This window comes from Populus alba, chromosome 16 (assembly GCF_005239225.2).
Source record: "Populus alba chromosome 16, ASM523922v2, whole genome shotgun sequence".
In the NCBI taxonomy this organism is placed as follows: Eukaryota; Viridiplantae; Streptophyta; class Magnoliopsida; order Malpighiales; family Salicaceae; genus Populus; species Populus alba.
In genome coordinates this window covers 9,821,245-9,835,384 of record NC_133299.1, presented here as the reverse complement: position 1 = coordinate 9,835,384, position 14,140 = coordinate 9,821,245, and the positions used below count along the sequence as shown (strand labels likewise).

The following is a 14,140-nucleotide window of genomic DNA, read 5'->3' as shown; positions in this document are numbered from 1 at the left end:
TTGGCATTGGCCAACTATTACTACGTAAATTCAAAGAGCCATAGAGTTTGAAGGGGGTGATGATGGGTTGTGTTTGGAAAGCTATGATAGTCTCGACGTCTCTTAGGTCCCAAGGACCAACAACCTTTTTGCTTCTTTGTCACTGCTTCTGTGATCTTTCACTTGGTTTTCCCACCCTTTTTGAAGTCGTAGTTTCGTTTTTTTACATTAACAGAAAAAAAAACTACTTGCTCTTGTACTGGCCTGGCCCTCACACACAATTTTATAAAATAATATGTTTTTAATTTATTTTGCAGAATAAAAATTTATCTTATAAATTTTTAATAAAATATATATTTTTTAAAAAATTATTTTTTAAAACCTTGATTAAATTTTTTTTTTTTTAAATTGCAACATCAAAAATTACTATGATATCAAACGTGTGATATTGCCATTTTTTAAAAAAATTTATTTTTTATTTAATTATATAATAAAAACAAATTACAAGCACGATAATAAAGAAAATTATAAAGAAGAAATATATTGCTTTTATCAACATTGTTTTTCTAATTCTTGTATTTTTTTGTTTTGACAATAATTTTTTTTTATTAGATATATAGTTCATTGAATAAAATATAATAGCAATCATAACAATATATCCGTAAAACTATAATGATTTGAACTATAAAATAAAAAAAATATTTTTAATGAAAACCTATTTTCTAATTCATGCATTGTTTTTGACAAAAACAATTTATGATATATATATATATATATAGTTTTTTAATTAAAAACTTATTATGATTGTGAAAGTAAGTTTCAATAAAAAAAAACATAATTTATTATTTTTACACACCTATATAAAAACAATTCAAAAACAAAAAATTTGAGAATCTTATATTAGAGATTGTTAATAAATTATTTTTATAGAGCAGATAATATGTTATTTATTTGAATAGATAATACATTGTTTGTTTGAGCAAATAATGCATCATTTTCTAATTTACTTTCGCCCACCTTTAGTAATAAAAAAAAATAGGTTTGAGTTTTGGATCATATAAGTGTAATTTTTAACTTATTTTCATTTAAAAACATCCTAATAACCTTAACAAACACATTTCAAACCCAAAACAATATTCTAAAATGACCTTAAAAAATCCAAGTCCAATAGAATAAAAAAAGACTTTACATGTAACTTATCTACTTTTTATTATATTTCTAAAGAGAGAAACTAACTCCATTAAACTCCCCATTCCAATTATAAAGAGAAACACAACCTATTTAAGACGAGCTTATTAATACAACCTTTTATGGATTGAAGTAAAACAAATAAAATTTAGGAATAAAACGTGAACTCCTTACAACACAAGGGTCAAAATGAGAAAAAAAAAACTTTAGGGATCAAATTGCACTTTCCCAAGTCATATGATTGTAAAAATGAAAAATTGATAGATTTTTATTTTATTTTCGTGTAAAATTTGGTTCCTATTTTTAATTTTATTAATTGATTAAATTAAATTTTATTTTGTAAAATCAAATATTAATTTAATACTATAATTTTTATTGATATTGTAAATATGATGTAGCATGTAAAACAAAATAAATTATCAAGGTTATAGATATATGAATATAATGGAGATGATGAATAAAAAGAAAAGTTTAATAATAAAAAAGAATAATTATTCAAGTACTAAAAAAAACCAAATTCATTAGCAGCACTATATCCTACAGCCGATAGTCTAGCACTACGCTAACTGAAACAATAAATCATACTTCCCTTTAGTTATTTTTTTAATATAATTTATAACATATATAATTAATTAAAAAAAAACTAAAACACGTGAGGGATGCATTGTTGATCTTCTCACATGGCACTATGAACAAATGGATCACAGTGCTATTTTTTTTCATTTGGCCCTTACTGAACCAATTTATTATGAGAGAGTGAGATTAAAAGACGGAACCAAAGTAAAATCCACGAATGGAATGAGTGACTTTAAAAGTTCAGAAAAATATTTATTGTAATCCCTATATTTTACAGATTATAGATATTAAATCCATTTAGTTTCCAAAATTTAAGAGAAAATCAATTTTGATCTCAAATCATTTTTTTATTATTTTTTGTCCTTTAGTGTGAGAGAGGTGAGAGAAAGTCATTGGAATCCAATACTAGAAAGATAATTTTTGTAGGCCTCAACTTCGGTCATCAAAATAGTTGAAATTGATGTCCAGATGTTTCTTTTAAAGAGGGGGCTCACATTAAGGAGTTTTTTTTTTACCTTGAAATTACCAAGAAAAACAAATGTGATCTTGGTAAGATTTTTAGTTTTGGGTTGATTTCGAGTTTTAGGACGGTTTTTTTTAAGATTACGAACGAGTTTATCAAGTTGTTTATAATGTTTTCTTAGGTGTTTAGATAAAAAAAAAATATATAGATTGAAAATTTAGTTTTTGGGCTGAAAAACCAGCAACCTTTTTTTTTAGCCATTATAGTGGCAAGAAACTGAGCAACATAGACGACATGTCGTCTAACTTTAATTTTGAAGAAAAATTGGGGCAGACTCATATACCAAAAAAACGGGTTTTGCTGTGCTGGCCCTAACAAAATGGATTAAGTAGGTTGACTTGACTTTTTATTTTTTTAAAAAAATTATGTTATTTTAAATTAATGATTTTTTCTATATTTTTTTAAATTATTATTTTTATTTATATTGAGATTAATACCTCTTATGTCTTTTATTTTGTTTAGAAAACCTTTTTTTAAATGACAGTTATTTTGTGTTCATTTAATTTTAAAGAGATTTTTTCTGATTTATCTATAATTGTTTTAATCTTTTGCATATAAGAACTTTATTTTTAAAATAAAAAATATTTGTTTTCAAATAATATTTCTTCTATGATATCCTTGCATATTATTATTTTTATTTTATTTTATTCAATCAATTTAATATGTGTGTATCTATTTTTATTATCATTTAATTCAACAAAACAATTATTTTAATAAAAAAATTTAACAAACACAACTGTGTAAATGTCTTGTCTTGAAAATTTAATATCTTGATCTAAACCTATTTTTTAATTTTTCTAGTTTTATTTTTAGTTATTATTTATGATTATTTATTTATTTATTAATACACAAATTTCTTAATTTATTTGTTTATATATATATATATATATAAATATATATTTTTTATTTTTTTTAACCCTCCGTGAACACCGGGCGAAACATCTAGTTAAAGAACTCTAAAATGCGTGGTGTTTTCACTGAAGTAGCCACTCTAGCTTCTTCTTTTTTTTTTTTTTTTGCAGCAGGTTTTTTTTTCCTTTTTTTTTTCAGCAGGTTTTGTTTTTTGTTTTTGTTTTTTTTTACATGTTTTTTTTTCCCCATGTTTTTTTTTTTTTTTTTTTTTTACCCAAAATTGATTTTTTTTTTCAAAATTATATTTACTAATTTTTTTTTTAATATTGAGTTGGTTGAAAATTTAACTATGTAGTTTTTTTTTCTTTAAAACATTGTGGATTGCTATAATATTCTCATACATTGTTTTCTTTTTTCTTTTTATGATTTCTTTATTTCTTTATTTCTTTTCAAAATGGTCTTTGTAGATTTTTTTTTTATATTAAGTTGCTTGAAAATTTAACTTTGTAGTGTTTTTTTTTTAAATAAAAATATAGATTGCTATAGTATTTCCCCACATGTTTTTTTTTTTAAATTATCTTTATCAAATTTATTTTTTCAATATTGAGCTAGCTGATAATCTAGCTTTAGTTTTCCCTACATGTTTTTTTTTATTATTTTTTTTTTTTTTTTCAAAATTGTCATTTTTTACATATTTCCTTTTTTTTCGAATTATTTTTGTTGATTTTATTTTTTTACTATTGAGCTGGTTGAAAATTTAATTTTTTTATTTTTTTCTTTAAAACACTATAGCTTTCCCACGTGTTTTTTTTTTTATTAAATTATCTTTATCAAATTTATTTTTTCAATATTGAGCTAGCTGATAATCTAGCTTTAGCTTTCCCTACATGTTTTTTATTATTATTATTATTATTATTATTATTATTTTCAAAATTATCATTTTTTACATATTTCCTTTTTTTTCCGAATTATTTTTGTTGATTTTATTTTTTTATTATTGAGCTGGTTGAAAATTTTAAATTTTTTTCTTTAAAACACTATAGCTTTCCCACGTGTTTTTTTTTTTCGCTTTTGTTTCCTTTTTTTTACATGTTTTTTTTTTCATTTCTTTTACCCAAAATTGACTTTTTTTTTTAAAAATAGTATTTTTTTCTTTAAAACACTTTAGCTTTCCCCACGTGCTATTTTTTTCGCTTTTGTTTCTTTTTTCTTACATGTTGTTTTTTTTCATTTCTTTTACCCAAAATTGACTTTTTTTTTTTTTTAAATAACCTTTGTCGGTTTTTTTTTATATATTGAGCTGGTTGAGAACTTAGCTTTGTATCTTTTTTCAAAAAAAAAAAAAAACTATGGATTACTACAGTGTTTTTCTTACATGGTTTTTGTTTGGCTGTAGTGTTTCCCCCACATGTTGTTTTTTTAAATTATCTTTGTCGAATTTATTTTTTCAATATTGAGTTGGTTGAGAATTTAGCTTTAGCTTTAGCTTTCCCCACGTTTTTTTTTTTGTTTTTCTAAATTTTCCCCATGTTTTTTCATTATAATTATAATTATAATTATATTGTATTATATTATATTATATAACTGATTTGTTTCTTTTTTTTTTCTTTTTAATTTTTTTTAATGAATTTTTTTTATTTAATTTAGTTTGTTAATGTTTGATGGGTTAACCTGATTTGACGTGTTATTTTTTTTCATTTAGTTTAGTTTGTTAAAATTAATTTTCTTTCTATTTAATTATCAGATTTCCATACTTTTATGACACGTATCTTGGGCTTGACGGGTTAACTTGGTTTAATTAGTTAACCCGGTTAATTCTGGGTAAACCCGTCATTTTTTTTTTCTATTTAGTTATCAAACTTTTATGACGCGAATCTCAGGTTTTACGGGATAACCTGGTTTAAAGGGTTAACCCAAGTAATTTAATTTTTTTTCTTTTTCTTCATTGGTTTTTTCCTTCCTGTTGATTTTTTTTCTTTGTTTTTTTAATTAATCTATTTAATTATCACACTTTTATGACATGATCTTATAGCCAGACCCACATCCAATATTCTTGGGTCCGGTGTTGCAGTCAGACTCACTTAGACTTGGGTATACAAGTTTAATTTTATTATTAATATTATAAATATTACTCTTAGGTCAGTCGTTATAGCCAAACCTAAAATTCTTGGGTACAACTTTACAAAAAAATCCAAAATTTTTAAAATTATTATTTTTTATGTAAAAAAATGACCCGCGGCATCGCGCGGGTCAAGTGTCTAGTATAATAATGTATAATGCGTGAAAGATGGCTTGTGAATAACAAATACAGGAGTAAAAGGCAAAATAAAGAAAAAGCCCTTTACCAGTATCTGGTTTGGATACAAGGTAGGAGAAAAAGAAGAGAGACAAAGAAATAGTAACAATCAAGTAAGAAACATGACTTAAGAGAGGGTAAAAGAAAAGAAAAAAGAAAAGACTTAAGAGAGAGGGAAAATAAAAGAACATAAGCACAAAAGCCAGATAGCGCGAGATAATAAAGAGGAGAGAAGGAGGTGGGTTTGTCTGTTCAATAAAGCTAGGTAGCTAGCAAGTGATAATTTTTGCAAATGTCACAAGAGTCTCTAGAGATAAAGACGATTGAACAATGGAAATGGTCAGAAATGCAAGGCCTTGAGCTCGTGTCTGAGCCTCCGCCTGATCCCTCTTCTCACTCCCACCCCTTTAAAATCACACCAACAACACTAAGTCTAACATTAAACACAAACTCAACGGACCAACTACAAGAACAACAAAGTGTGGTTGAGAGAAGAGAAATGGAAAGTACAGAGCCAAAGAAAGGTGGGACTTCTAGTAGTAGTGGTGGTGGTGGCAATCGAGAGAAGCCGGGTGATGTGGCTCTAGTTGGATTTGGAGAGCTGTTTAGATTTGCTGATGGTTTAGATTATATGTTGATGGGAATTGGGTCAATGGGTGCATTTGTACACGGATGTTCTTTGCCTCTCTTTCTTCGGTTCTTTGCCGATCTTGTTAACTCGTTTGGCTCTAACGCCAATAACATGGATAAGATGATGCAAGAGGTTTTGAAGGTACTTAATTCAAACAAATAATTCATGAAAAGTACTAATAAGCAGCATCCTTTTTCATGTTAACATATTGACAAATGTGAACAATAATGTAACTTTGTGGTTTTGAATTTTGTAGTACGCATTTTACTTTCTCATCGTTGGTGCTGCCATTTGGGCATCGTCATGGGCAGGTAGGTTCTGTTGCAGTTGCCTGGTTTGTTTTGATATTGGTTTCTATTGTTTGGATAAGCTAATGAACAATAATGGAATTGAAAGAAAGCTTGAGTTGTGGATGCAGAAATATCATGTTGGATGTGGACTGGAGAGAGGCAATCAACAAAGATGAGGATCAAGTACCTAGAAGCAGCGTTAAACCAGGACATTCAATACTTTGACACCGAGGTTCGGACCTCAGACGTTGTTTTTGCCATTAACACTGATGCAGTGATGGTCCAAGATGCCATTAGTGAGAAGGTAAAAACTGAACAAGAACAACTCTGTTTCATCATTCCTAATTACCCCCCCTTTTGTCTAAAATTGTCTTACGTCGTTTTTTTTTTTTTTTTTTGGTTTTTGTGCAGCTGGGTAATTTTATTCACTATATGGCAACATTTGTTTCTGGATTTGTGGTGGGTTTCACCGCTGTGTGGCAATTGGCACTGGTTACTCTGGCAGTGGTTCCACTCATAGCTGTGATTGGAGCCATCCACACCACCACATTAGCCAAACTCTCTGGCAAGAGCCAAGAAGCTTTATCACAGGCTGGAAACATTGTAGAGCAGGTATAAAAAAATTGCAACTTTACTGTGTGATTTAGTTTCAAATTGTAGAAGATTGGAGCTCAAGTTACTCCGTGAGAATCTTTCCCGGTTGTATTATATAGGTATTTGCTAATTTGAAGCCAAATTGCAGACAATAGTCCAAATTCGGGTTGTTTTGGCATTTGTTGGGGAATCAAGAGCATTACAAGCCTACTCGTCGGCTTTGAAGGTCGCTCAAAGGATCGGTTACAAGAGTGGATTTTCTAAGGGAATGGGATTAGGTGCAACTTACTTTGTAGTTTTCTGTTGCTATGCTCTTCTTCTCTGGTATGGAGGTTATCTTGTTAGACATCGTTACACCAATGGAGGTCTAGCCATAGCTACCATGTTTGCAGTCATGATTGGAGGATTGTAAGCCCTTTATTTCACTCATGTAATGAAGTATAATATTTTGATACATTTTATCAAATCAAATCTTGATTTGGCTAAATTTTTATTTGATTGGCAGAGGTATAGGACAAGCTATCCCTAGCATGGGTGCATTTGCCAAAGCAAAGGTTGCAGCTGCAAAAATTTTCCGAATAATTGATCATAAGCCTGCTATTGATCGAAACATTGAATCTGGGATAGAATTAGAGGCAGTTACTGGGCTTGTGGAGCTCAAAAATGTAGATTTTGCATACCCATCAAGGCCAGACATTCGAATTCTGAACAATTTTTCACTTAATGTCCCAGCTGGAAAGACCATAGCTTTGGTTGGCAGCAGTGGCTCTGGTAAAAGCACTGTAGTCTCACTCATTGAGAGATTCTATGATCCCAACTCAGGTAAATTGAGATATATTTTCATTCTTAGTAAATAAACTAGAGTAGACAATTACATCTTGTAAAAAATGTCAATGTTTAAATTGACAGAATTAATGTATAACTGCCAACTGAAGTAAATTTGCTTCTTTCGTACAACCAGTACATGTGGATCTGAAAGTCTTAGCACAGTGTTCTATTAATACACAAAGTTTTTGCAGGACAAGTACTGCTAGATGGGCATGGCATTAAGACTTTAAAGCTGCGATGGTTGAGACAACAGATAGGGCTTGTTAGCCAAGAGCCTGCCTTGTTTGCAACAACCATCAAGGAAAATATACTACTGGGAAGGCCTGATGCAGATCAAGTTGAGATCGAAGAAGCGGCCAGAGTTGCAAATGCCCATTCATTCATTATCAAGCTACCTGATGGCTTTGACACTCAGGTAAGTTGGTTTTAAATATGCTGTGGCCTGTGAATATTGGGTAAGAAATTGACAATGGGTACTTAACCAACTAGGTTGTCTAACCTTGTTAAGTACCTATTTAACTTGCTGTCATAATTATCTATTTTCTTTACACATTTGGAATAACTGAACTTAAATCTCTTGAGTAAATTTGAATGAAATCCTTTAAGAAAGAAATAACAACTGAACTAACCCTCTGCAAGGTAAAATACTCGACTTTGTGGCAGGTGGGGTAAAACTAGTTCTTTCAAGAATGTGAAATGAAATGATAGATCCTGACCGGTGGCCAGTGGAGATCACAGTAGTTGGATTTATTTTTTATGCCATATAATTTGCCACTTCTATACAGTACAGATTTAAAAGATTGAATGATTTATTTGGTCAACAAACTCAGTCTAACATTGTCGGATTTCTTATTAGAAGTCAATGTGGGAATGCGTTTTGGTCAGGCATACATTTGATAGAAGTAACATGCTATAGTCAACATTGCATGTGCAAATGTAAGGTTTTATATGCTTATGCAGAAATAAGGAGGAAATAAACTTGGAGAGAGGATATATCAAGAAGAAGGCAATATTAAAATAAAAATAAAAATAAATGAAAGGCATGATGTCATAATTAAATTAGTCAGTCTAATCCCCAGGGAAATAAAGAATTCTCGAGTCCTTACAAAACCCCACTACATTAGAAGGCCAATAAGAATCTCTATGATGTTGACGTTGGAGGTAGATAATTACTTGAAGACCACAAGTGGGAAGACATAGCTGAGAGAAGAATGAATTAATATTCATGAAGAAATTACTCGTTTGAATACTAGTTAATCAGCAAAACTATAAGCTACAAAATATCTTTCAAGGGAAAAAAAAAAGAATTAACATTAGCATATCACTGGCAAGAAAGTCTTAATTTACAACGGACCTAGGGAAAAATTCGAAGAAATAAACTAAAGGAAAATTCTGTCAATGTCCCCATGCTGATACAATTATGCCTGAAAAGGTAATCACATTATGCTTTGACCAGTTGGTGAGTAATTGCATGAAAATGGAATTATCAAATATTTTTCTCCAATCCAGTCTTATTTTGGAATATGATTTCTCAATTATTTGATTCTTTTTTCTATTTTTATTGGAATCATTGGCAATTGATAAAAAGTCATGTAGAAATTCAACAGAGCATACAGCACTTGTTTTAAATGATTTGAAAATAGCAGGTAGGTGAGAGAGGACTGCAGCTTTCTGGAGGGCAGAAGCAGAGAATAGCTATAGCCAGGGCTATGTTGAAAAACCCAGCAATTTTGCTTTTAGATGAGGCAACAAGTGCTTTGGATTCCGAGTCAGAAAAGCTTGTGCAAGAGGCCCTTGACAGGTTCATGATTGGTAGGACTACTCTTGTCATTGCCCATCGGCTCTCCACCATACGCAAGGCTGACCTTGTCGCTGTACTCCAGCAGGGTAGTGTTAGTGAAATAGGAACACATGATGAGCTCATTGCTAAAGGAGAAAATGGTGTGTATGCTAAGCTCATCAGAATGCAGGAGATGGCACATGAAACAGCTCTAAACAATGCCAGAAAGAGCAGTGCAAGGTAGGTTCAATCAATTTATTCCTCATTTGAATATTTGATCATTCTAATTTGGTATGTCTTTTGTTCCTAAAACATACAAATGTTGTTATGGACTAAGCCTTTAGTTTGCTACTTAATGCTGTTCTTTATTGCAGGCCTTCTAGTGCCAGGAACTCTGTAAGCTCACCAATAATCGCCCGAAATTCCTCATATGGCCGATCACCATACTCACGAAGGCTTTCAGACTTTTCTACCTCTGATTTTAGTCTCTCCCTCGATGCCTCATTCCCCAATTATCGACTTGAAAAGCTTGCTTTCAAGGAGCAAGCTAGTTCCTTCTGGCGCCTTGCAAAGATGAATTCTCCTGAATGGGTCTATGCCTTAGTTGGTTCTATTGGGTCTGTTATTTGTGGTTCCCTTAGCGCCTTCTTTGCATATGTTCTCAGTGCTGTACTCAGCATCTATTATAATCCGAACCATGCTTATATGAGCAGAGAAATTGCAAAATACTGCTATTTGCTAATTGGGCTCTCATCAGCTGCACTGATATTCAATACACTACAGCATTCCTTTTGGGATATTGTGGGAGAAAACCTTACAAAACGAGTAAGGGAGAAAATGCTGACAGCGGTGCTAAAAAATGAAATGGCATGGTTTGATCAGGAAGAAAATGAGAGTGCTAGGATTGCAGCAAGATTGGCTCTCGATGCAAACAATGTCAGATCAGCCATTGGAGACAGAATTTCAGTGATTGTACAGAATACAGCACTCATGCTAGTTGCTTGCACTGCAGGGTTTGTTTTGCAGTGGCGCCTTGCTCTTGTCCTCATCGCTGTCTTCCCTTTGGTTGTTGCAGCCACTGTTTTACAGGTTTGTTTCCCTGACCAGTTCTTCAGTAATGTCACTTGTAATCAGATTATTGAGAAGCTACTGTCATCAGTAAATTGTTCACTCGATCTTGGCTTTTGGTAACAATACTAAAAGAATTATGTAGGAGGGAAATGATATGTTTCAGAGATGGAAATATTGATTCCTTTTTTAATCATCTTATGATTCATCATAAGAGTTCTATACATTCATAGACAAATCCAAATGGGTTTGTGATGTTTCATACGCTAAATGTGGTTTTCATTTTCTGTAAAAGCCAGATGTGATCTAAAATTTTCATCTCTTATGTTAGGTGTGTGAAATAATTCACTTTAATTAACTTTTTCTGAATTTTTTTTCTGGCTCTGATTGTTAACAGAAAATGTTCATGAATGGTTTCTCGGGAGACCTAGAGGCTGCCCATTCAAAGGCTACACAGCTGGCTGGAGAGGCCATAGCCAATGTGAGGACTGTTGCTGCCTTCAATTCAGAGGCAAAAATAGTGGGTCTTTTCTCTTCCAATCTTGAAACACCTTTACGGCGTTGCTTTTGGAAGGGACAGATTGCAGGAAGTGGATTTGGGATAGCACAGTTTTCTCTTTATGCTTCCTATGCTCTCGGTCTTTGGTATGCATCCTGGCTTGTGAAGCATGGAATCTCTGATTTCTCTAATACAATTCGAGTTTTTATGGTCCTCATGGTCTCTGCCAATGGTGCAGCTGAAACTTTAACCTTGGCACCTGACTTCATTAAGGGTGGTCGAGCCATGCGCTCGGTCTTCGACCTACTTGACCGCAAAACTGAAATTGAACCTGATGATCCAGATGCCACCCCAGTTCCTGACTGTCTTCGTGGAGAAGTTGAACTAAAGCATGTAGACTTTTCTTATCCCACTCGCCCTGATGTTTCAATTTTCCGTGACCTTAATCTTCGTGCCCGTGCTGGGAAAATTCTTGCCCTTGTGGGTCCTAGTGGATGTGGCAAGAGCTCTGTCATTGCTCTCATACAGAGATTCTATGAGCCATCATCCGGGCGTGTGATGATTGATGGAAAGGACATTAGGAAATATAATCTCAAGTCCCTGAGGAAGCACATTGCAGTAGTCCCTCAAGAACCGTGCCTCTTTGCGACTACCATTTATGAAAATATTGCTTACGGGAATGAGTCAGCAACTGAGGCTGAAATCATTGAAGCCGCTACTTTGGCCAATGCTGATAAGTTCATATCTTCATTGCCAGATGGGTACAAAACATTCGTAGGGGAGAGGGGAGTTCAGTTATCCGGTGGACAGAAGCAAAGAGTTGCCATTGCCCGGGCTTTAATAAGGAAGGCTGAGCTTATGCTACTTGATGAAGCAACAAGTGCACTAGATGCAGAATCTGAGAGGTCTGTCCAGGAAGCTCTGGACCGTGCTTGCTCGGGAAAGACCACAATTGTTGTTGCTCATCGGCTATCAACTATAAGGAATGCCCATGTCATTGCTGTAATCGATGATGGTAAAGTAGCAGAGCAAGGATCCCACTCGCATCTATTGAAAAATTATCCTGATGGGTCTTATGCCCGCATGATACAGTTACAAAGGTTCACACATAGCCAAGTCGTTGGAATGACATCAGGATCAAGTTCCTCAACTAGACCTAAAGATGATGGAGAGAAGGAAGGCTAGTATGGTTAAAGAGAAAACACCAGTAACAGGAGTATATCCCATACAACCCCGTGTGATTTTTTTGGGTTTTTGTTTCGATTTTAATGTTATGGTATAGTAGTATAGTATGTGTATCATCTCTTTTTTTCTTTTTTTTTTTACCACAGATTTGCTAATCTTATGAATCTTTCTAAGGAAATGACAACGATGAATACTCCAGCAAGAGTAAAATTCATGGAAGCATGCTTTGAGCATTTGGTTTGTCGCCCATGCTTTAACAAAAGACGCATAATGGACAGAAACATACCCAGTGTTGGAAAATAATTGAGAGAGAGGTGTCAAGGCATTCCCTGCATGTTGATGTACGATGAGGACATGTAATATCGAATACAAATGTGTCCGAAACTGTAATGTTAATCAAATCATGCATGGAATTCTGATTATATTTGCTACAATGATCAATGAGCTCTGTCTTTGTAATTAGGCCACAAGGGGTATCCTGAATGTTAGGATTCCATCACTTTCCGACACTGATGAAAAGGAAAAGGAGGACTCCAATGGCAATGAATCATGTAGATCTCAATACTAATAACGTGTTGTAAAATTATACATCACATCCCAAACTTTAAGGTGATGAGCTCTTGGCGATTCGAAACCATCCAATCTTGAGCTCAATAGGATGCGTATCTATTTATGATTTGGCTTGTGGGGAACGAAATTATTGAGAGTCGAAGTTCACATGGAGGTGGGTTGCGTATGTGTCATTTGAGTTTCAAAGGACAAGATAGAAGCAAGAGTGAAAGAAGAAACAGGACAAATACTCCAAAAAATGGGCCTGATTGAAATCAATAAATCATGCACCTTCAACCATTAGTAGAAGCTGGTGGTGGTGGACAAGCGTTGGAGAAAAGTTTAGGACATGGCATTTGGAAAATGACAGCAAGGGAGATGAAAGTTTTAGATCACGGCTTCATAGGATGCTACGTCTCTGTGTTCTTTGTGTGGGTCATACCTAATCTTTTTGCATTAAAGAAACATATGGATGTTAAGTGGCGACAGACGGGCTTTAATGGTGCACTTGTTTTCAAGTGCTCAAGATCCGTATTTTGCTTGTGGAGTGGCATTGGGTGATGACACCCTGTTAAGTGCTGACAACAAGTGTACAACTGCTGCTTCTTGTCCGAATTGGAAGTTGCAAATACTTGAAACAATGGAAGGGACAAGAATACCTGAAAGATATAGTGAACTGCTCATAAAGAGGTCAAAATGATTTTGCATTCAGGATTCTGATAGGCCACGACGTTCAGCTCGTGGCCTCAAACCAAACCTCAAATATCTGTAAGTGTGCATGTTCCATGCACTACACTCAAACGTGCAAAGAGACAATACATGCAGGAGGGCAGTTAGAAGACGTGGCAGTATGGATGGTCTCTGTCCATTATCATTTATTTTGTAATCGTGTATTCTTTTTATTAGTTGACGTGTAAACGTGGGTAGTTAATTGGCTTTGCTATTTAAGCAGCCAAGTCATGTTTAATTGGGAAGATATTATATATGCAAATTGCGGTTTCTTTCTCACCCAAAGAGAAGGCTTTATTCACAGTAAATATTGGGACCTAACATTGGTATCAGAGCCAGGTTATGGGAACCAACAAAGAACGTATTGAGCAACTAGAAATTGCACTCGGGGAAGTCCAAGATGGATTACACAGAATGGAGATCCATATGGCTGATAGACATCGCCAAATGGAGGAAACCCTCAATCGTCTCTCTGACGTATTACTTGCTAACCAGGCACCTGCAGTTCATGGTAATCAACATCGGGAGGGCCATGAAGGAGGGCGACAAATTGTATCTTCAAAATCTGCAAAG

At 33.3% G+C, this 14,140-nt stretch overlaps 1 protein-coding gene across 1 annotated transcript; it reads left to right on the top strand.

The window, feature by feature from the left end:
- The first annotated feature begins 5,505 nt into the window (after positions 1-5,505).
- Positions 5,506-12,529, top strand: LOC118035949 (ABC transporter B family member 1). Its single transcript, XM_035041623.2, has 10 exons — positions 5,506-6,186; positions 6,302-6,356; positions 6,464-6,639; positions 6,747-6,947; positions 7,078-7,337; positions 7,435-7,751; positions 7,949-8,172; positions 9,404-9,777; positions 9,912-10,626; positions 11,003-12,529. Exons 1-10 carry the CDS (start codon positions 5,707-5,709, stop codon positions 12,287-12,289), a joined length of 4,089 nt encoding a protein of 1,362 aa, XP_034897514.1. The 5' UTR covers positions 5,506-5,706; the 3' UTR covers positions 12,290-12,529.
- The last annotated feature ends 1,611 nt before the right edge of the window (positions 12,530-14,140 follow it).

Coding starts and splice junctions, on each gene's coding strand:
- LOC118035949 (XM_035041623.2), top strand. CDS start 5,707: ATGTCACAAGAGTCTCTAGAGATAAAGACGATTGAACAATGGAAATGG. Junction 7,752..7,948: donor ATTCTATGATCCCAACTCAG/GTAAATTGAGAT, acceptor AAGTTTTTGCAG/GACAAGTACTGCTAGATGGG. Junction 10,627..11,002: donor TTGCAGCCACTGTTTTACAG/GTTTGTTTCCCT, acceptor GATTGTTAACAG/AAAATGTTCATGAATGGTTT.